Source organism: Pyxicephalus adspersus, chromosome 11, assembly GCF_032062135.1.
Source record: "Pyxicephalus adspersus chromosome 11, UCB_Pads_2.0, whole genome shotgun sequence".
NCBI classification, from domain to species: domain Eukaryota; kingdom Metazoa; phylum Chordata; class Amphibia; order Anura; family Pyxicephalidae; genus Pyxicephalus; species Pyxicephalus adspersus.
The window spans coordinates 17,269,582-17,283,123 of NC_092868.1; the positions used below are offsets into that span (position 1 = coordinate 17,269,582).

Below are 13,542 nucleotides of genomic sequence, written 5' to 3' on the forward strand. Positions count from 1 at the left end.
GTACAACAAGGAAAATATATACGCTCTTCACTGTTATTTGTGGTGAAAGCGTTTAGTGATGTATTTGAGTACAAAAAGAAAAATATATACGCAGTTCACTTTTGCAGTTATTTGTGGTAAAAGCGTTTAGTGGCCTATTTCAGTACAAAAATAAAAATATATTTGTCGCTTTTAGGTGTGTTTTAATTTGCTTTTAATTTATTTAGTTCAAGTATAAGTATGTCAGACAGAGAAGTGGCAGGCCATGCACAGAGGAGTGGCAGAGGCCTAAATGTTTCTGGCGCAGGCAGAGGTTGCAGCAGAGTAAGGGGGCGTGTCAGCAGGAGTGGCAGCGAGAGGTGTCATCTAGCGGTTGTATCTTGACCAGCAACCTAGCGATTCTTGATTAGTTAACTCGGTCATTCACTTCATCCCAAGTGACATCAGACACCCTCAGCCAACAGTCAGTGGATTCATCAGATACAACCCTTAGTTGGCATGGCCCGGGAGCAGGCCCTGTGCCCTCACCTGTCCTCAACCTCTGTTCTTTGCTGTTCCCTCAGCCACGGAAGTATTGTATGCTGTGGGCTCAGCTCCACTATACAGCGTGGATGAGCTAATAGAAGACAGCCAGCAGCTACTGCCCAGCCAAGATCTGGAGGAGACTTCCGCTGCTTCCTCCGCTAGGCAGGCAAGTAGTGATGAGGAAAGTGGCGTGGGAGGTGGTGTTGTGAGCAGTCAGGCTCCTGACCCAGAGACCGTTGAGGAGGACATCAGTGACATTCATACACTACACGATGATGATGAAGCCAATCGCACTTGGGAGCCGGGTGAAGAAGGGGATTCATCATCATCAGGAAAAGAGGGTGGCAGCTTGCCCATGAGGCAGCGGCTGAGCCAGCAAGGTGGTAACATGGCTGGTAGTCAGCAGGGTGGCAGCAGTGGGAGGTCGGGAGCCAAACGTGCCCGGGGTAGACCACCTGCTTTGCAACAGCCTACCTGCCCGGGTAGTAGTGGTGCAGGGGTTCACGGAGGCAGCGGCGGTAGCGGCGGTAGCGGTCAGTCACTGCAGAGTGTTGGGGGGTACCGCCTACTCGGCGGTGTGGTAGTTTTTTGTTAAGCCGCTGGAGGAGGTTATCATGGCCATATGTAGAATATGTGGGCAGAAGTTGAAGCGTGGCCAGGGTGCCAATGTTGGCACCACGGCCCTGCGTCAACATATGCAGCATCACCATAAAGTAGCCTGGAAGAATCGTGGCTCTGATGTGGTGGTCCAGCCTGCCGCAGCAACCGATGCATCACCCAGTGGCACGCACCGGCTTTCAGGCAGTCAAGGCTCCACCACCTCAGCCGAAGGGAGCTGTATGTCATTTCCATCTTCTGCTGGTCCAGATGGTCCTGCTCCTCCTACTCCTCGTCAGTCATTCACTCAGCAATCGATCACCAAAGCGATTGCCAGGGAACAACAGTATGCGTGCACTCATCCAACGGCCCAGAAGCTGAATGTGCTCCTGTCCAAGTTGCTGGTGCTGCAGTTTCCAAGTGGTGGACTCTGCACCTTTCAGAGAACTGATGGCTTGTGCCGAGCCGAGGTGGAGAGTCCCAAGCCGTCATTTCTTTGCAAAAAAAGGCAGTGATTCATCAAGAAATCGAATCATGGCTTTCTCCACGACAACTCAAAATCGGAACCATGGTGACCCACAACGGGAAGAACATTGTGTCGGCGCTGCGTCAAGGAATGCTGAGCCATGCGCCCTGCATGGCACACATCTTCAATCTGGTTGTCAAGAGGTTCTTGAAGTCTTCCACCCATCTGCAAGACATCATAAAAATGGCCAGGAAACTTTGCATGCACTTCAGCCACTCGTACACAGCAAAGCACACCCTCCTTGAGCTGCAGCGGCAGAACAGCATCCCCCAACATAGGCTGATATGCGATGTTTCCACCCGTTGGAATTCCACCCTCCATATGCTGGACCGACTATAAAAACAGAGAAAGGCCATCAACGAATTTTTGATGATCCAAGCGGATAGGAGGCATGGTGACACCTGCAATTTGCTCAGGCCCTTTGAGGAGGCCACATTATTTGTTAGTCGCCAGGACTACGGGATGAACAACGTCATTCCACTGCTTCATGTCTTGGAACAGATGCTTGTAAACCTGGCTGGTCAGGGGACTGGAGACGTTGCGCCTAGATCTCTTGGCCACATGAGCCCTGTGGGGGCTGAACTGGAGAAGGAGAAGGAGGAGGACGTTGGAGCAAAGGCAATGTATAGCGAAATGGGTGGTTTTTCTACTCAGGTGACAGGAGAGGAGAAGCAGGAGCAGCCAGAGGAGCAAGAGGGAGATAAGGAAGACGAGGCAGAGGACCCAGACACACCATGGCAGTATGCAGTGGAGATGGAAGCAGGGAGCCCCTCCAAGTCGCTTGCAGAATTGGCCAGCTGCATGCTCGCTTGCGCAGTGACAGCCGAATTGTCACCATTCGGCAGAGGGATGACTTCTGGCTCTCCACCTTGTTGGACCCTCGCTACCGGTCCAAAATGGGGGCCTTTTTTACATCTGCTGAGAGGGAGGACAAACTGAACTACTACAGAGACATCCTATGTAGTCAGTTGGCTGCTGCCTATCTGCGTCATCGTCCATCCTCTCCCAGGTCTGACCGGGGGGGCCCTCTGCACGCACGTTCCACTGCCATGGCTGCTGGGGAGGGGTGGGGTGGCAGGAGCAGTACCACCTCCATCAGCAGCAGCCTGAGTCTAGAGTCACCTGCATAGTGAAGAAATTACTGACCAGCAGCTAGACATAGAGCAGAACCTGTGGTGGCATACTTTGAGTGCACCCTGCCAGCCGTCATTGAAGATCCGCTGGACTACTGGGCAGCCAAACTGGATTTGTGGCCGCAACTGGCTGGAAAAGCTGTCCTGCCCAGCCAGTAGTGTGGCATCAGAGCGGGTGTTTAGTGCGGCGGGGGCCATAGTTACCCCAAGAAGAACTTGCCTGTCCACCCAAAATGTGGAAAGACTGACCTTTGTCAAGATGAATCAGGAGTGGATCAGCCAGGATTTCCACCTGCCAATGCCTGATGCATCTGATTAGATGATCCATGCCGCCTGACCCAAACCTTGACAAAAGAGACTGGTTTCTTCTTACTACCTGCCTCAGCTACTACTCTGATGCTGCCACCCACCCAATGCCACACATCAGATGCCAAGTGCTCCTTCTTTCACCCACCTTCGTCAGCGGGTACTGGTATTGCCACCCACCGCCCCACTCTGTCACTGGGTCACTTTGTGGTCTCCTGATCCTGCTGCTGCCATCTCCCCACTATGTCACCTTGCCACTCTGTGGTCTCCTGATGCTGCTGCTGCCATCTCCACACTATGTCACCTTGCCACTCTGTGGTCTCCTGATGCTGCTGCTGCCATCTCCACACCATGTCACCTTGCCACTCTGTGGTCTCCTGATGCTGGTGCTGCTGCCGCCATCTCCACACTATGTCACCTTGCCACTCTGTGGTCTCCTGATGCTGCCACCACCTCCACTCTATGTCATTGTGCCACTCTGTGGCCTCCTGATGCTGTCGCCACCTCCACACTATGTAATTGTCTAACTCTGTGGCCTCCTGATGCTGTCGCCAACTCCAGACTCTGTCATGCTGCTGCCACCTCTGTGACATCCTCCTGATGTTGATGCTGCTGCCACCTCTAGACTCTGTCATTGTGCCACTCTGTGGCCAGTTATCCCTGTGGTAAATTTTCTGACACCTCCTGCTCCGAACCCAAAAGTTGCAAGGATCAAGAGGCCCCACTTTTACGGTCTGTATTCATACTGAAAATCCTGATGCTGCCGCCACCTCCAGACTCGGTCATTGTGCCACTCTGTAGCCTCCTGATTTTGCTTCCACCTCCACACTCTGTCATTGTGCCACTCTGTGGCCTCCGCCTGATGCTGCTGCTGCTGCCACCTCAGTCACCCTCTCCACTCTGTCGGGGGGGCTCTACTTGTATAAGCGGTTAATAGAACAGGTTCTGTAGACACCTATGTGGAATCAGCTGACAAGGGTGTAAAAGAAATGCGCTTCCTCTTGATGCTAACATGGACCTGTAGGGCTTAGTTCATACTTGAGGTATTTGGTCAGTTTTGGCCCCGTGACTGCCCAAATAGGTGTGCAGTGATTCTAATAGCGACGCCTGTCATCTGCATGTCATACTGACTCACAGTAATATCCCACTACCACAGCAGACTCCCTATGCGTGTTACTGCAAGGCACAGTGTTCTACACCACTATGAAGGCTCTCTGCAGCCCGGAAATAGCCATTTTTTAATGCGATTCGCCACAAATAAATTCAGATTGAAGCAAATCTTTTCGGAAAACTTCGGCGAACTGGCTGAATCAAAATTTCAAGAAATTCCCTCATCTCTAATTAATACCATCCAGATAACCATACAGTGCCAGCAGTGCTCTGGTGTCTTTTCCCCCAACACACTTGCTAAAACAGAAAAGGACAATTCCCAAATGTCCGTGGTATCATACGATACCACCGAGACTCCTCCTCCCCCCTTTTTCCATCCCCCACCATTCTGTCCAAATTAAATGTTCTAACGACAGAAGAGAAAAATTTTCCTCATACTCACCTCGCCATATCTTCTCTCCCATTTCCTGCTTCAGGTGCAATCCCAAACGGACCCTCAAAATACACATACACCTCGCCTCTAGCGCTATCCCCAACACTCACCTGCTCTGCTGTACCCTGTGTACCGGCCCGCTGCTCCCACTGGCCTGTTGCTCTTGTAGCAACGCCCTCACCCCTTTCTAAAACTCTGGGCACAGACCCCCCACACACACATCCCCATCCCTCCCAGTCAACCAACTACCCACAGGACCCTCAACCCCATCCCTCCCCCCCAACCCCCTCTGTTCCCCACCCATCCTACCTTGAAGCTGGCCCCTCGTGCTGTCTGCGGACCCCGCAGCCGGAGCTCCAGACGTCCCCGCACCATCTTCGTTGTCCTCCGGCCACCGCTCGGGCAGCTCTCCTTCTGACAGGCCATCCACCGCATCTTCATCGGGGGCAGCCGCATCCAGTCCTAGAGCCGGCACCACCGCCGCTGCCCGCCGCCTTCCTGGTTACGGAAAAACGTGCCCTTTCCGGTGACGCACGTCCTGTGACGTCACCACGCTCCGACCTGGCCTTTCCAGCTTCTGAAGCCCCCTTCGCCATCTTGGAACAGGATACTCCTCCTGGCCTCCGCTCTCGCAAGATCCCTGCCATCGTGGATGAGACTCCACCGGACACCACACTCCTGATTCCAGACACCGCGGCCGCCACCTCCGATTCCACGTCCCTGCTGCTCGTGCACCCGCGTCTCTGCTAACTCCTCCGTGCCCTGGTAGAGCCACCGGCTGCACCAGGGGACAGGCCGGCACTCGCAACCGACTCCTCTTCTGTTTTGCGGGGCGATCTGGAGGGTCCCTAATGGGGCTCCCATTGCGGCGGCGCTCCCTGGGAACCTCTGGGCTCAACGAGCCTAGACGACCGAGGCCGCGCCAATTCGGCTTCCGGACCACCCGCTGCCAAGGAGGTCCCCTGCAGCATGGAATTCAACTGATTCAACTGCGGAGTCCCAGGCCATCCTGGGCCCTGGGACTCCGCAGCAGCTTGCAGCTGGACCTTTAAAGCATCAAGAGAAGCCATGGTAAGTAAAAGGATCTCTTCTCCTGCAAACTGATACATTTCTGATCCCCTTCCTTTCTTTCTTTATTATGCTGGCCCCCACCTATCTCTTCTTGTCGCAGGCTTCTGGGGCCTCACTTGCATGATGCAAAAAACACATTTAAATGTGCAAACATGCATGATGCTATAAAAACACATTTATATGTGCAAACATGCATGATGCTATAAAAACACATTTATATGTGCAAACATGCATGATCATGCATGATGCTATAAAAACACATTTATATGTGCAAACATGCATGATGCTATAAAAACACATTTATATGTGCAAACATGCATGATGCTATAAAACACATTTAAATGTGCAAACATGCATGATGTTATAAAACACATTTAAATGTGCAAACATGGACAAACATGTATGCTTATGCAACTAAAAAGAATCCCCCGCTAAAACTTTTTAAAAAATTCACTTGAATGATGAAGCGCGGCATGATGATAACGCAGATATGAAACTTCCAGGTTTACTCCCGCCTACTGAAAAACGTGCCTACGCCACGCATTTGCACATACACCTGCTGAATGTCATCAGAACACATCATGCAGATCTTCTGGTAAGGAAACCTCTTGATCAAGACAAGATGGAGAGTTCTTTTTTAGACCTGGGGGTTGGAAGTTCTAATGCGGATTTGACAGGAGCACAGCGTATAAGGTGTGTCATGCTTTATATAGGATGATCGTGAGAAAAAATCTTTTCTTAGTGGATTCGATCGGATAGTGATATTGAAATATGTAATCTTACATTTTGAATACCATGGATAGGGGTTTAAATTAAGGTAATAAGATACTCATCTAAAAATAGATAAAACATGGTCAAAAGTTCAGAATATTGCTTAAAGCTGAAAACAGAATCTCAGTTGGGTTCCGTCTGCTTACCAGGTAGGTATTTGGCTGCTCTCCCAAAAGGTGTATTTTTCCGGAGGAAGCAGAAAATATATAAATGTCATTAGCAACCAGTTGATGCAGCCAGGAGGGCTGATAAACACATGTAAACCCACACTTGCATATAAAGCCGAATTATTTCAAAAGTGACCCCAAAAATATTGCATTCCAAAAATATTTACCAAATCAATATGCAATTTTGACCTATCAAGGGTGGAAAACTGGATCAGAAAATATTTATGCAGGACAAACATTTAAATGTGGTAATATAGACATATTATTGAAATGAAACAATATGGCCACAAACACAATAACATAGTATTAACATTGACATTGACTTGTTAATAGCAATATACATATATATCTACAGAAGCAAGCAAGAACTTGCGTGTGTGCTTTAGACATAGGTGGAAAAAATCTAGTTCACTGGCAAAAGCAAGGTTTTGTCCACTAGAGCCCGCTGGAATTTCTTACCAGGCGGATCCCCGGGTCTGGCATCGGATGCGTTTAGGTAGGCGCCTGTGTAAAGAGCTGAAATCAGTTAACTCTTTCTAAACCTGAAAATATTAGGTCATGTAAAAATATGCTTATTTCCCAGTTAATATAAATGTTTAAAACATTTGAACAGACACCCCAAACATTTTTATTTAGATCTAAGTGAAAGATGTGTGCCATTAGAAAGATTTATTTTTTAGGGGAACAGTGACTTTTAATGCAAGCTCGCCAGTGTCAAACTGCCGGGGATGCGCGGCTCCAGCAGTGAGATCATTTCAGTTAGTAACTTGCGCGCGAATATGCCAGTGCCTGAAATTTAGTTGATAAATTGATCAAATGCTTCCGATTTTGGATCGCGAATACGAATGCACGAACGAGCTTCCGATTTTTGCTTGATGAATCAGCCTTCCCAATTCATCAAAGAAGACAAAATTCCTAGAGTTTTTAGTATCCTCTGCCGTGATTTGATATTGCTCCAGTACTTTCAGACTTAGGTTAACATAAGCTGGAAGTTCATCTTGCTGTAGCCTTGTTTTTTCAAACTTCTCCCAGTTTTTTAATCATACAAAAAAGGCCCAAACCAGGAGTAAATTTCTCTATCCAGGATAGTTCTATCAAAGCATACTACCAAAATTAAACCTAATCAACAGCAGAAAAAAAGAACTGACGATACCTAGGGCACCCTCCCTTCTGGATAGGTAAGTCCCATTCCACTTTGAGCAGGTTCATCCTATTTTCCCAGTGCATCTGGAAGAAACAGCTGTATATTCTAGTTTACTCCTGTCAAATCAGCATTAGAACTTCCAACCCCCAGGTCTAAAATAGAACTCTCCATCTTGTCTTGATCTAGAGGTTTCCTGACCAAAAGATCTGCATGATATGTTCTGATGACATTCAGAATCACCGTCCTGAACTTAACTTGTACCTGAACCTGTATTGTCAATCAGACCTTAACCTCTTTGAAGAGGCATTTTCTGTCTGTTTTTGTCTATTAATGGTTAAAAGGCGAAGATCTCGCCCCATCCACTAAGATGTTCCAGGGCTGTGGACATAAGTAATTATAAATTCCCCAAATACCTGAAAGTGGTGGTAAGGGTTCCTACACTATGCTTTCCATTTTTTCATTTTCTCTTTTACCTCTACTCCCTTCCACCCTTGGTAAACTGAATCCCCTTGAATGGAGGGTGAAACATTGAATATTGGCATTACTTTCCCTTTCCTATCAGCCCCTGTCTTCCAGCACTTCTCCACTACTTTAAATATATATGAAAAAGATGGGAAAATACAAATTACAATAAAACAATCTTTTTCTCTAAAATTCTATTTAAAACCAATACATTAAAAAAACGTTTATGAAGGCTTTTTAGTTTTCTTGAACAGAGTTCTTGGTGGCCATTAGGTGGAGACATAATACAAGCATTATTTTTTACATTTAGAAGCAACAATGTACGGTATATTCTGTTTAGGTAATATTAAGTTTATTAATGTGGGGAAAAAAATAAAAAAATGTAGCATGAGAAATTACAAGGTTTATGAATGTATAGCAAAGAGTGACAAATTATTAATAGTGTAATGTGTAATGTACATTAAATAGGATACAAGTCCTTTGGCTTAATTCAGACCAGCAGTTAAAAAAAAAGCAGTGTTTACTTTTGGGCCCCAATTGTTTGCCAACAGGTGTGGTAACCACTAGATGCCTTCAAACATTTGTGCAATTGTTTGCTTGCAGTTAGAAGTTGTGAATTTCTCTAACTTCTATATGGAAAACTGAACAGCAAAAATAGTTGCAAGTAAAAAAATTAAAAAAAACTCACCGAACAAATACATACATTCACATTAACCACTTTTAGGGGGCTGCCAAATGTGGTTAAGCACAACAGTACCCCCTCAACAAACCTAGTCAGAACTTAGCCAAAAGGTTAAAGTAACCCAAAAATTAAAAAAGACTTATATGATTCTACTGATTTACAGTACATATTAGTACCTACAATTAAAAATTCTGAACAATCAGTTCATGAACTTTGCAAATAAAATTGCTTAAAGATAGAGAGATGGCCTCTGTATTTTGTTTAAAGTTTACAACAAAGTTAATGAATGAAACGGAAAGCAGATGCCAGCAGGCTGCCAGCTATCAAATGCAAAAAAACAGCTGGTATTTGGTATTTCAAGCAGATTGTGGGTATAAGTTCAGATGTGTAGTTAAAAACCCGGCTATTAACTACTCTCTTTCTTTAAACTGTTAGGCATTCAAAATCAGTTTTAAGAGGCCCTTTCAAGCGGTTGCTGCATGCAGTAGTATTTTTTTATGTCTGTCTTGAATTGGTTGCAATGCATCATTTGATATGCTCTCGCCTTCTGTTGTACTTCAAACTGCTGAGAAACATGTTTAGAAGAGCTTGAAAACTCTTACAAAAGCATCCTATGAAAAACCATATCACAACCCCTCTGTAGGAAAACACTGGTGCAAAAAAGGAATTTAACTGTCCCAGTTTGTTTTTGGAAATTCAGGACAATTATGGACTTGCTGACAGCTTCGAACCATAGCTGTTCTGCTGTGCACAACCACACCTGAACTACAACAATGCATGTAAATTAACAAGTAGAATACATTTTATGAAGTTTGTTATGGGAAAAAGGAATGGTAAATTCTGCTAAGGCAGTATGGTATTAATCTTCATCACAATTATGGAATACAGTGTTGTGACCAGCAACAGCGAACAAAGTCATCAACTTTGCTCTTGGGCATTCACAAGAGGCCAACTTTCTGGTTGCACTGCTTTTGCCTAATACAATCTGATCTGTATGCTACTGGTAAAGTAATACACAACTCCATTAATATGTGAGTTTATATCTGCTGGAATTTTAGGCTTTTTAAAAGGATAACAAAAAGAAATTCCCATATCACAAAATCAAGATATACAAGAACCTACTGACTTTCTTACGGAGTGTTTCCTGTTTGGTTGTGAACTTCCTATCTCAGCTGGATGTAAATTTTTAGTGCAGGGCCATTGCAGCTTTGTAGGTAATACAAAAAAAATACAAAAACAGAATATGATTTTGTCAAATAATCTACATGGCTTATTTGAAAATACAATATTTTCCTAGAAATAGACTGCAAATGTACCTATAATATTTTATATTATTTTTCTAATTTCCTAGATCTGATGAAGGAACCAGTTTTAGAAGTACATACAAATGATCCCAATTATGTCTTTGTGATTGGTCAAGACGTTCAATTAAATTGCATAAATTCCACAAATGCAGACAAATTCCTATTGTTGAAAGATGGTAGCAACAAAACAGCACAAGACCATGGAAGCTTTACTATTAGTGATTTAAAAACAACCGACAGTGGCGAATACACCTGCAAGCAGGGTCTAAATGCTGTTTTGTCAAAGCCTAGCGAGTCCCAGTATATATATGTTCGAGGTAAGATGATTATCCAAAATCTATTATAATATGTGGTATAAATGTTTAACAGGTATTTGTGTTTCTTTTTTTTTTAAACATATTTTTCAAGGTTTCTGTGTACAATGCACACTTCAAGCATATCAATATAAATTAAAAGTAGTGTATTTGCCTGTACTGAAATATCAGTTATACTTGTGGCCAGGCTATAAAATTAAACAATACTAGGGATTTGTAATATAAAATCATTTAACCCAAATGTTCAAAAGTGGTGGCATATGGATCATATTGAAACATATAAATAATTGTATGTTTATTTCACAGTCCAGATGCTTTTCAGATTGACCATTACTCTTTCTTTAGGAGTAGTACAATACTGATTGGAACATTTAATCATTACATGTAATAAACAGATTGTTTACATAGGGATTACAAACCATTCAGTGCTTGATAATTACACTATCCTAGACCACATAGGTGGCTCACATAGAATAGCCTTATCTTGGATAACTTTCAAGGTTAGTAGTTAAATGTTAAAAAGTTACTTTATTCATATTAATTACAGTGATATAAAAAGCAACACATAACAGATATCATTGTGCCATTATTTATTTAACAAAACGGAAGCCAAAATAGAGAAAGCGCGTGTGAAAAACGCAATAATTCAATGGTTTGTAGAACCACTTTTAGCAGTAATAGGTCCCTAAATAAATTCCTATTTTTTTTTGCAAATATTTGTTCAGTTGTATCTGCAGGTGTTCATTTATGCATAGCTCTCTTAAGATCCTTCCACAACATTTTCATTGGGTTGATGTCTGGACTTTGATTGGGCCATTGCAACACTCTCATTCCTTTTTTTCAATCATTCTGTTGTGGATTTGTTGGTATGCTAGGGGTTGTTATCTTCTTGCATTTCCTGTTCTTGGGTAAACATTAGCTGTTTTACAGATGGCCTAACATTTGACTTTAGAATACATTGGTATGCAGAGGAGTTCATGGTAAACTTAATGACTGTAGGGTGCCAAGACCCATGGCTGAAAAACACATCCAAATCATCACCCTACATCACCATGTTAATTGGTGTTAGTTGGTACGAGGTGTTTTTTTTAATATGCTGTGTTAGGTTTTTGCCAAACGTGGCACTGTGCATTGGGGCCAAATGTATGTTTGTCCAAAAGACATTGCTCCAGAGGTTTTGTGGTTTGTTGAGATGCAACTTTACAAACCTAAGCATTTAGGAGAAAAAAAAGCTTTCTTCTGGTAACCTTTCCAAAAAAGCGATATTTGTTCAGTCTTTTTCTAATTGTACTATCATGAACTTTAACATTTACCATGAATATTGAGGGCTGTAGAGTCTGATATGTAACTTTTTAATTTTTGCAATCAGTCTGAAAACTGCAGGTCTGACCTTGAGGTGAATTTTGAGTTTGGTAACTGTTTGGCTTCAATGTTTTCTACTCGTGAATTATTTTTCTCACTGTAGAATGATGAGCTTAAAATTGTCTGGAACTGGTCTTATAACCCTTTCCAGGTTGATGGATAGCAATAAATGCATCTGATACTGTGTTAACACACACCTGAATGCTCCAAGCCAGCAATTCAAAATGTCAGCCTTTGTAATGTTAGTCACACTTGCTGATTAACAGTTAATCAAATGCATTTGATTTGCAGCACCTGGCTGGTACATACCATACCCTCTTAGTTCCCATGAAAGTGGCAAGGTTGTAAATACTTCCTCAGGTATTGCTTCTACATTTTGACTTAGTTGTTAAATAATGACACAGTTTATTATGTCATGTGTTTTTCATCTGAAGTTGTGTTTGCCCAATTTGTAGACAAGGAGCTGATGATTTTGCCTGAAAGAACCTTAAAATTACAAGAAGGGTGTTTTTTCACATGAATACACATTTGTGAATGACAAAATAATGCAAAAGCTAATAAAGACACATATAGTCATCCCATGGATGTCAAGGGATTGTTGCTGGAAACAATTTTAAATTCTCATTTCAAGTGACAGATTAATGAATGAATGCTATACATACAGCACTGTTCTGTACTATGGAAAAGGAGATGGGGAGGATGAGTGAACTGCACCTCTCTGTGTTCACTCCCATAGGAGTAAACAGCAGTCATTCCCAATCGGTTGTTCAATTATCCACTGTGGCAGACTGATGAACAACATCGGAGGACTGGATTAATATTCCAGGTTTTATTGCTCTTTGTGTGTGAGAATTCCCCCTACAGATGCTTATTAATTCATTGCTAATTGCTAGTATTTACCATATTCTGCACATGCTTTGTAAAATTGTTTTTCTTGTGTCAATAGAGTCAACCTCAAAGTCAAATTACAAAAGCAGACTTCACCTGACACAACATATTGTAATCACTTCACACATTTTTCCTGGATTATGAAAAAAATCACTTTTGCTATACTTACAAGTTTATGTAATTCAATCATTTGCACCTTCTCACATTACAGAAAAATACCCATCGCCAAAAATTATGGTGAAACCCCGGAAAATGGTACAGAGAGGAGAGGACATAACAATAACATGCAAGGCTCCCTATCCCAACATACAGTTTACTATTTACAAGGATATGAAGTCTTTGAAGGATATCGATGAAAGCCCACATGTTATACCAAATGCAGGAGAAAATGATGTTGGCCAATACATGTGTAGTTTCAGGACTAAGCCTGGCTGGAAACCACAAATTCAGTCTGACTACAGCAACCCTGTTACTATACAGCTGCAACCTGAAGGTAATACACATAAGAATCCCTAGCAACTACTAGCCTATGCCTTTTATGCTGCATAGATTAAAAAAATGGGGTTGATTTACTAAAGAAATATAGACCTGTATCATGGGGAGGATGAACAGGGCAGGTGCAATAGCAACTAATGCTGCCCCAGAAGGAATTGTGCATCCCTTATAAATCTTTCACATAGCATATCCTATCATGTGTTCCATAATATTATATGCATTCCTGGCATGTAGATCTGTTGCCAGCTCATATTTTAACTATGAGGATACTTC

The 13,542-nt window shown here is 43.4% G+C and overlaps 1 protein-coding gene across 2 annotated transcripts in view; it reads left to right on the top strand.

Annotated features, from left to right (window-relative positions):
• LOC140341043 (osteoclast-associated immunoglobulin-like receptor) overlaps positions 1–13,542 on the top strand; it is a 76,872-nt gene that overhangs the window by 58,703 nt on the left and 4,627 nt on the right. For both annotated transcript variants that reach the window (XM_072426554.1, XM_072426555.1), the window contains exons 3-4: positions 10,258–10,527; positions 12,986–13,267. In XM_072426554.1, coding sequence (XP_072282655.1) covers positions 10,258–10,527; positions 12,986–13,267 — 552 coding nt within the window. The remainder of the gene's footprint in view (positions 1–10,257; positions 10,528–12,985; positions 13,268–13,542) is intronic.